Here is a 10,265-nt window from a genome sequence, read left to right as displayed (position 1 = left end):
AAAATACAATGTAACGCCTCTAAGAGAGAATTTATCAGTGATTAAAGCATTGCTTTAAGTGGGGAATTAATATCACAATTAATTGAGATTCTATTGTAGGCTAATAAAAAGGAAATTTAAAATGATATGTAATCAAATACAAAACGTTTAATTCCTGCTCGCATATGCGTTCAGGCTCTCCTGCCTGTCAGACAAAATTCAGGGAAAAACGGTCCTTCCTGACGCCCTCTCGCTTTGCGCATGCGCATTCAAACAAGCAACGTCAAACCGCAGAAATAAAGCTGTTGGTAGAACTATCTCATGAACTGGTGAATGAACAGGTAAACATTCCCAACGGAATTTCATTTTACCTGTAATTTTTAAAATAGTCATCGCGGGTGAGGGCAAAAAGAGGTTTTATGGTGTTGAATCAACTTTTTAAGTTGGTTGAAAGTAGCATATTTAGCTAACGGCTACAGCTCTGGTCAGTTGGCAGCTCGTTGTCCCACAGCGAAGGTTGGGAGCCACCTGACAACTGCTCACATGATTTCAACTAGTGAAGCCAAAATACGAATAGCAAGGAAGTGTCTATTTAATTTTTAATTGCTCTTTGCGTTATAGGGCTAGTTCGGATCAAACAGTTGCCGCGGAGGTGTTTAATAACAAAACCACAACAAAAACATGTTTGGTAGAAAGAAGAAGGCGCCGATGCCCAAAGGACAGGGCGCTGCAGCAGCCAGACAGGTAACTAAAATAACATGAAACACATCAAGCAAGGGGATTTAATGTTAAAGCTGAAAACGTGTCTTTTCTAGATGGGGTTGTTTGTAGACCTCAACCCTGAGGAGATGATGATGGATGCGGATGAAAATCTCGACGACCCAGATCTGGAGGCTGAACTTGCTGCTATTACTGGAAATACAGTTTCTACAAAGGAAAGAGTCAAACCCAAGGGGAAAAGTAAGCTCAGTGTTTTTTTTTTCCAATGAAATCATGTAAACAAAAAAAATTCTGATCTTTTTTTAATATTCCTTGTTTTGTGTTATTGATAGTTCACCTGATTGATGGAGATACAACAAATAACATTTAATACTCAGTGTTCATATTTGTTATAATGATTTTACTTTGATCTGAAGTAGTAATATATAGTAAACAGAAATGTGTATCACATTCAAAACATGGTAAGACTTCTACATTCTGGTAAAAAATTTTGCTTATTTGTTCCTTCCTGATGGAAGCAGCCATACTGAATTCTTTATGCTAATAATATATGTTCACAGCGTTGGATCATTTGCCTAAAGCTCAACCATTTCTCGTATTTCTCCTTCCTCCATCACACAGTATAGTAATATTTCTGTTACGGCCAATAACCGATTTTTGGAGCTCATTAGATTTGAAAACAAAAAATATTTTTTCAGAACATTCCCACTCATACTTCTTTGTTTAAAATTACTCTGCAGCAGTGGTGGTTTTTAAAAAATGTCCATAATTAAAAAAAAAATCTTTTAATGAATGGGAATTTTAAAATATCAGCTCGTGGTTCCTTTGTACCAGTTGCATCCATGCTGCTGAACTAACTGTTTCTGAAGGTGGTTTTAGGGAAATCTGTTTGAATCTATCCATGGCCATGGATCATATATCCCTGGATGATTGTTGATAACAGGTCTAAACAAAGCGTTATGCTCTACCTATAAAACAAACAATATCAAACTGGTTTACCTCTTAAAAACAAGCAACATCATACATCTTGTAAAGCAATGATTACCTTCAAACAGTTGGAACATCTGTGTAGTCCTCTGTTCTTTAATCTGCAACAACCATGAGTTTTATGCCGATGGTCCCATTTCTTTTATTGATTGATTAAAGACCTCCTGATGTTTGGGTGCATTTACAATGGACCTGAATGATCAGATTTCTGCAGAAGAATATTTGATTAAAAATTCACATTTCCAAATGTAAATGTTTTGGGTTAAATTAAAAAATGAAAATTAATTCCTGGATCCAAAGTTTCCATGAAGAGAATGAGATTTCAGAGATCTGAATTATAATATTACCTGGACCAGACAGCGCTTGTTGAACTCTGTTTATAGTTTAAATCTGGCTGAGCTCATTGTAGACATTTTTCTGTTGGTTTTACTTTCTTTTGTAGTTGTTTTTGAGTATTTTTAAATATGTAGTTGTGTTTTGGTTTTGCAGGTAAACTTTGCAATTGCAAATTTTAGATAAAAGTGTTGTATTTTATTTTGTGTAGAAAACAGAGCCATGACATCATTTATTTGAGACTCACCTCTGTACTTGTAAGCTAAGGAGATTTTGAAATGTAACCCCATTAGCTCCCAACCCTGCTCCCCCTCCCCTCCTGAAGGAGCTGAAAGCCATATCTTCTATACATGCTTGCATGTGTAGTACAAGCAATGTGAATATAGAGCGTAATTGCATTGATCTGGTGTAGAACATAAAGCCGATGCCACTTAGTCTACATTATATACAATGTAACATGAATCCTCTGGTGTTTACCTGCTATCCCGTCCACATTTAGCTTGAAGTAAAAGTCACAGTCACAAGTCAAAGTACTGTCTATCAGGCTCACAAGTGTCCTGATAGACAGTACAGGATACAAGTGAGCATTCAAGCTAATGGGATAAACACAGTACACCACATCTACTAAAAAATATATTTATTAGTTAAAAAATCTTTGTTTTAAAAATGCTAGAATACAATAGATTATAAATATTTGACCTTTTCCAAAGCAACTGTAGACTTAGCAGTTTTTCACCATTTAAGATCCTCCATCTTTAAAAGCATTGCCACTGAAAATCCTACCAGAAACGTTTAAATGTGCCTTTACGACTTTTATTGTCATTTTATACACACATAGTGTATACAAAATGAAATTTTGTCTAGTACATCTTTTCAGACAGTAAATGAACATTTCCATTCCATAAAGTGCAACTGTAATCAAATGTAAACAGTGTGAGAGAAAAAAACGGATTGATATGGAAGTTCAGAGCATTAAATATATATGGTGCAAACATGCAGTATTTTTTGGTTTGGTGTTATCATTGTGATGCAGAGTTTTTGACATGCCATGGGGGAAGTTTATAAGTATTTTCTATACTTTCTTTAGTCTCTCCAGTTTGGTCTCTCCATTGACCACCCCCACCCTACAGCTCCCTTCAGTTAAATACACAAGTCTATTTCTTGGTCCAGGTTGTTTTCGTGCATTTCCGATTTATTAAGCAGTTGAGACCTGGAAATATGCCACAGTAAAATGATCATTATGACAGATTACACACTACATAATACAGCAGGTGCAGATAGTCAAATGTAAACCTTATTGATGTACTTATTTAGGACTTTATAGTTTATGTTAAACGTTTAATCGTATTGAAGCATTTTTATGTCAACTTCTAACACAAAATCAAGTATATTAAATAACATTTATTACCTAACCAATTGTTTTTAAAAGAAATAAAATTTCTTAGTAACAATTTCAAATATTTCCTAGGATGGGAACATGTAAGAATACAGCTATTTAAAGCATTTAAACATGACTGCGTGTTTTTATATTTTAGGCCCTCTGCCCATGGAAGACATTGCTAAAATGGCGGATGAGTGCATGAGAGATGTGGATGAGGAGGAAGATGATGATAACTTTGAAGATGATGAAGATCTATTGGTTGGTGCTGTATATATTATTAAACCATGTTTTGCAACTTTTCTTTTACACATCTTCTAATGATTGTTTAAGAATGTTACCAACAGTGAAAACAAGTTGCAACAAATTGAAAAGTGTTTAATTTAACACATGCTGCAAAGACTTTGTATTTAAGGAATACATTAAATTTAATCTGTAGAAAAACGAAGACATTATTGACAGGCCACCTCTCAAAGCAAATATTCTCCTTGAAATATACGCTTTTTACATTATTCTTATGGTGGTTTGAAGCAAAAAACATAATTTTCTGCTGTAAAAATGTGACTCGATACACAGTTTATTATTCTAGAGCAGAACTTTAGAAAGACTAATCAAATTAGGAGTTAGCTTTACAGTTCTCAATGATCTTAAAAAATGCCGCCCTTCATCTACTACACTGAGTCATTGTATCTCAGCAGACATGCCTGATAGTTTTGTATTAATGTACTCTTTCTCCATCAGGCGGAGCTCCAGGAAGTGGTGGGTGAAGAGGAAGCTGGGGACACAGTAACTGCTTCCTCTACATCCTCCGCCTCTGCTGAATCTTCTCTAGTTGAAACAGTCGAGCCCTCAGCTGCGCAGGTACAACACGAGCAACTCTCTCTCATCTTTAAAAACAAACTCCTCTGACACGGATGTCAAATAGAATTACCTTTTCTTTTCAATGACTTGCAACTAAAATTAGGGGAATTTCTGTCTCCCATTATCTTTCATTTGAAGGTTTAACTGCCTATTTTAGTAACAACATAAACACTTAAATTACTTGGCAGGTTTATTGCTGGACTGTGTCCAGTCTAGGTAAACACTCTCCACTCTTTCTCCCGCATTTCATATTTACACATTTCTTTTTATTTATACATTTCTTTTGAATTTAAAGCAACTGAATCATGACCAGAAAAAAAAAAAAAATACAAGAACTTAATGTTACTATTCATTAGCTTAGATTGTTTCTCCTATGCAGGTAGGGGAAATGTGCAGCTCATAATTTGCATGCTTAGTAACTTATTTAAAATCAACCCTGACAGTTTTTACAGTCCTTGTGTTTTTTTTTGTTTTTTTTCGCTGAAACCGAACTAGGAAGTAAAGATCTCCAAAGCACCTCCTGGTAGCCTTCAGAATACTCTGGAGGAGCGAGCAGACATGTATAAGACTGCAATAAAGAATGCAAAGGCAGCAGGAGAGGCATCCAAGGCCAGAAGATACGATCGAGGTCTAAAGGTTGGTAAAATATTTCATATAATGAAGATGGAACTACATCCCAAAGCTGATATTTTATTACCAAATATCCCAAAGATATTTCTATGATATTTTGCAAGAGAAGAAAGTGAGATTTTAAATGAAAATATTTTCAGAGTTCGAGGTCTTTATTTGTTATTGTTCCTCAAAGGTACAAATAAAAACTTATTTAAAGAAATTTTGATAAAACCTTATGTGTATAAATAAAGCTTTTTGATAACTCTACAAAAAGCTGACAGTATTTAACATAATGCACATTAAAAGGAGGGCAGGTATAGTGTTAAGTTATTTTTGCTGCGCATCAATATCATGATATGAATTATTTATTCTGTAAAAATACTTTTTTTACAGGCCGTCCTTTTGAGATTGACGTTTGTTTTTCTGTTTAAACTGAAAATTAGTCTTTTGGATATAAAATATGTTTTAAAGTGAGGAAGAGAAGTATTTGTTTCCTTGGAGGGTACCTAACTTAGCCCACTTAAAAACTGTAATATTATTTTCATGTAGAGGGACTAATTTTTATGAACAATTTTTTGGTTAAAAGGAGCCTTTTCGCCCAACGCAACCAGAATATTCTGTCTCAGAAGTTGGTTATGTTTCAATGTTGTCTACAAATAGGTCAATCATTTACAAATAGCCCTGGCCTTAATTTTCTTCTGTTTAATATGAAGCACACCTACCAAAGAGTCAATCTCTTCATATTTTCTAAATCTCTACACCACAAAGAAACCCAAGAGCTTCAAAGTATCTCACTGACATTCAGTTAATGTTGTAGATTAAAAATGTTGTAGATATTAATGGTTGTAGGCATAAGTTATCTCCTATATTGCATGTCTTGCATTGGATACCTTTGACTGAAGACATTCTGTTATTGTACAACAGTCTGATGAAGAGGAAGGTCTTTGTTATCGATAATGTTTTTTAAAAGTGCTGTTAACCGACCTCCTTTCTTTGTCCGCTTTTATTTTTAAGCTGATATGGTCAGAAAGCCTGGCAGAGAAATGCTGGAGTTTGGGATATGATGCTGCTGCCTTTTTTTAAGTGAAGCACATAGTACTGTATTCCTAAAATTCTGTCTAAATCTTTGAAGAGCTCGTAGTAAATTTTTTGCTAAAGATCTCTCATTGCCCAATGCTGGTTGATGAAAGAGATGACTCTTGTTTCCTCGCTCTCTCTCTTCTCATTGCCCCTACTCTGCATCCATGCCTCCTTCTATCCAACTTAGCTGGAACTTAGGGACGTAGATTAAGTATTTCTGCTTTTGATATTTAAATCAGCTTCTCCCGTCCGATTTTCTTTAGCAATTTGAAAATACAGCCCCCTGCTGCATGATGTGCCTTGAAAACATCTTATGATAGTAGCCCAAGGTACATTGCCATTGCAATAAAGGATTGGCCAAGGAAGGAGAATATTAGAGATAAGGGATTGGCTTGGTTAAAACCTCAATCCTAGAGACATTATACAGCTGAAGCCTTCAGGTGCAATTAAACAAAACCAGAAACCTAAATATTTAAAGATTTTTTGTAAGGATAAAGGGTTCAGAATTGGTCTGAGAAATGTTAAAGACCAATTATACTGTTCTTCTGACCAGTAGAACTAATTTTCTTATGAGCTCTGTCATTTTTTGATGGATATCAAATAATTTCTTCACTAAATTACATACAAAACACTTTTTGACTTCAGCTGAATGAGGATAAACCAGACAGTTAGTAAAAAACAAAGTGACGAGCAGCTAAAAATCACTTTCATAGAAACAATTATTTGTCTGATGGCAAAACAGTATACCAACCCCATTGGGCCCCACAAGGGGCATACTTCTGTTAAGAGTTATTGTTGTTCTTCACAGACACTGGAATCGATGTTAGCTGTTCTGAAAAAGGGAAAGCCTGTCAACGAATCAGAGATCCCACCACCTGTCGCTACCGGAGCCCCAAGCACTGTGTCTCGGCCTGCTGCTCCTGTAAGACCCGTCCCCCCTGTTCCTTCGCCTCCTGATCCAGCTCAGCAGGAGGAGATAGAGACCACAACACTACAGTCAGCTGTGCCTGATATCGTCACACCCAGCAGTGAAGAAGGGGGGTCTTCCACTTCCATACTGACTGCGAGCAATCTTCCATCTCCTGAGGAGTTACCTGACCCCACAAAGGCCAATCTGACTGATTGTAAGTATTACTATCTAAGTTAGTCACATAAAGCAGCAATGATGCTCTTAACATAAAAAAATTTATGTTTCTACAATTTTTTTTTTTTATCTGTTGGCCAATCCCAGAGTGGCTCATTTTATTTTCCTGTTTGTGCAAAGGAGCCTAAAGTCAAACTGGATCGTTCATCATGCTCATATTTTTTTCAATGAGCTAAAATTGCCTGCAAAAGCATTAAGCCCCTTTAGCTTTTACTGTTTTTGTTTTTTAAAACACAATTAAAACTTAAAGCTTTGAAGTATTTTATTGGGAATTTATGTAATAAATAATCAATAGATGTAATAATATATCAATAGAAACATCTAGTTCTAATTAATACTGTATTTTGTTAGAATAAAATGAAGCTAAAGCAAGAAAAGTCCTTAAAATTAAACCTATTAAAGTCTTAAAAAAACACCCTAAGATTGAGACAGGTTTATCTTCTAGCAGGACAACAGCCATAGATACACATTTGCAATGTCAAATAACCAAATTTATATGATTTGAACTCCTTGTAAATGTTGAAACATCTTTATTTAGGTTAGGGGTGTAAGAATAAATCCATTCTGTCAATTATTACGACGATTAATTAGACGATATTAGCTTTGATTATATTAAAGATATATACTTTTATATATTTTAACCTTGTCAACTAGTTTGCAGCCCACCATCCAAGATTCTATTATTCAGCCACTACACAGCAGCAAGATTTTGTGAGATTTGCCAGAGAAATATTATTATCAAAATGAAAATCCTATTATCTTTGGTAATGTATCAGGATTAACTTTTATCTTGAAATGTAGTGGATACATAAATTCTTGTCAGTTCACTCGCCGCATTTAGGTATATGTTTACAATATATTTTTTATGTGACGTTATTCAACTTAGTAATTCTGTATTCACCTTACTGGCTATAAATGATAGATTTATTGGTCCAACATTCAGCTGAGTTTAATATGCTTCCGTTAATTTTGTATTGGAGGCATATGACTGTCATTTGTCTCAGTGAAATAAGTGCCTTATTACAAGTCAGGAAGCAGTGAATCAGGCCTTTCTCTCCAGTGATTGTTTTTCTTCCACAATACAGCCAGCAACAAGGCGACCAAGCTGATGCTTTTGGAGAGGCAGAAAGAATACAAGCTGGCAGCTCTGAGGGCAAAGAAGGAAGGGGATCTGGAGCAGGCTAAGCTCTACTTCAAGACCAGCAAGGTCAGTTATAACCAAGACATTTTTACTACTCTTTTGTTAGCAGCAGTTTAGACATTAAGTGCTGTGGTGAGTTATTTTGAGGGGAAAGCAAATTTAAACAGCAAAATAAACTTTGCATTGAGTGGTTTGTATTGCAAATTTATTTTCTTATCAGTGCTGTCCCAAAAAATTATAGTATAAAATGTAAAAAAAAATTTGACATTGTAAAAAATCTGAATTTGTTAAGTTAGTTAAACTGGAAGACAGACTGTAGATCTGTTGTGTAGAAATGGTAACCCCTCTAACTTCTGTAGTGATGTGGAAATATAGATAAAGTTAAGATGACCTTCATGTGGATGTCCAATGGGTGTCCTTATGGTATACTGCTAGAAAAAACCCTATTATTGAGGTTTTTACTCTGGTAATCAGATGTCCACAGCTAAAATCTCTGGTGTTTTTTGTCTGAGCATGTTGTTCAGTAGTGGCATTGTTGGCATATTTTACTTCACATTCCGCTGAGGAGAATCTTGCCATCAGTATGAGAAGTAAAATATGCCAACAACGCCACTACTGACAAAGACCATGATTATCTCTTTGTGATTTTGTGCAGAGGTTTGATGCAGTGATTGAGGCATTGGAGAAAGGACAAGCAGTCGACCTCAGTGGCCTTCCATCTTCTCCTGAAAAAGGTCAGAAATAGGAGGAAAAAAAGAAATCGTGATTTGGTTAGGGTTAAAGAACAGAATCTTAAGCAAATGTTAAGCCAACTGTTGATGGGGAAAAACCCTAACAAATAAAAGATGTACACTCTGTTTAAAAAAGCACAGATCAAAATAATGTCACAACTAATAGAAATGGTAAATATCAGAAGAATGAAGCCAGTCGGGTTGCTTCAGATGGGCTATTTTGTCACCACTTGATGCCTGAACCTGCACTAAGTTACATATTTAATTTTATATTTCTTCTTCTAAGTCCCTACGATGATAATCTTCATGTTTATCAGATGAGTGAGAGAGCTTTTATCTCCCTCTTGCAGATTTGTCAATTTGTTCTCGTTTCTTGCTAAGGTGTACAGTTTTACAACGGGCCAATGTAAAGCCATTGGCTTCATTAGCCACACATCTAATGCTACGCTACCCACGAGTAATTATAGATCAGTTTTATTATTTTAGAGATTCATGGGAGAGGGAAAGTGAAGCAAATTGAAATAGGAGAGAGTTAATTTGGGCGTAAAACCGAACAAGGATGCAAAATTGATGGACATGTAGCGATGTTGTTATTGGACTTATAATTACCATATACTTTATGCTAACCTTTGTTAGACCTACTATTGTGACCTTGGAGCCATCGATTCTTAGCATGCCACAATGGCTGAATCCCCTAATGAGAGGAAATTAAAAGGGTTTTATTCCAGAAGATATTTTAACTGACTTGTATAGAAGTAATAATGTGCGATGAAAAGGCAGCTGTGCATTAGTTAAATTAGATAATGCAGAGTATTATCTTCAGACGTTTGGTTGTGATATGCGTCCTCCAGCTGAAGGGCAGTTTGTTATTTTCAGTGCTACAGTCCTGTAGGCAGGCTCGGACTGGGAACGATTTTCGGCCCTGGCAGGTTTCCATCTACACCGGCCCACTTATGGCCCCACTCCCTGAAAAAGAAGAAAGAAGCACAGTCAAACGCATCCGTCTCAAATGTGAAACACAACAAGAACACACACTGTAAATTTAACCAATCTATCTTCAAGCATCACACGACAACCATCACCAAGACTTCTATAATGCGGTTTTACTGGCTTTGATTATTAACCTTTAGATGCAAAACCCCATCATGCACCGCAACATGTTTTTACAAAATATTCTAACCTAATTTCGCCAAATACAAGGGGAACATCATAGTTTGGTTTAAAAAAAGCATTTTAGTTGTATTATAATTAAGTTTGTTGCAAGGATTTTACAGTTTGAAGAAATAGAAAATGACACCA

General features: G+C 35.7%; 1 protein-coding gene across 1 annotated transcript in view; it reads left to right on the top strand.

Moving 5' to 3' along the window:
* Positions 1-246: 246 nt before the first annotated feature.
* cc2d1b (coiled-coil and C2 domain containing 1B) overlaps positions 247-10,265 on the top strand; it is a 35,898-nt gene continuing 25,879 nt past the window's right edge. Inside the window, exons 1-9 of the mRNA XM_038291917.1 lie at positions 247-320; positions 601-723; positions 795-939; positions 3,555-3,658; positions 4,139-4,258; positions 4,754-4,894; positions 6,759-7,074; positions 8,180-8,301; positions 8,891-8,969. Of these exons, the coding sequence (XP_038147845.1) occupies positions 661-723; positions 795-939; positions 3,555-3,658; positions 4,139-4,258; positions 4,754-4,894; positions 6,759-7,074; positions 8,180-8,301; positions 8,891-8,969 (1,090 nt within the window). The 5' untranslated portion in view covers positions 247-320; positions 601-660. The remainder of the gene's footprint in view (positions 321-600; positions 724-794; positions 940-3,554; positions 3,659-4,138; positions 4,259-4,753; positions 4,895-6,758; positions 7,075-8,179; positions 8,302-8,890; positions 8,970-10,265) is intronic.

The sequence above is a fragment of the Cyprinodon tularosa genome, unplaced genomic scaffold (assembly GCF_016077235.1).
Source record: "Cyprinodon tularosa strain WSP-4 unplaced genomic scaffold, ASM1607723v1 ctg304, whole genome shotgun sequence".
Taxonomy (NCBI): domain Eukaryota; kingdom Metazoa; phylum Chordata; class Actinopteri; order Cyprinodontiformes; family Cyprinodontidae; genus Cyprinodon; species Cyprinodon tularosa.
The sequence above is the reverse complement of the archived record's forward strand: the minus strand, read 5'-3'. Positions and strand labels throughout refer to the sequence as shown.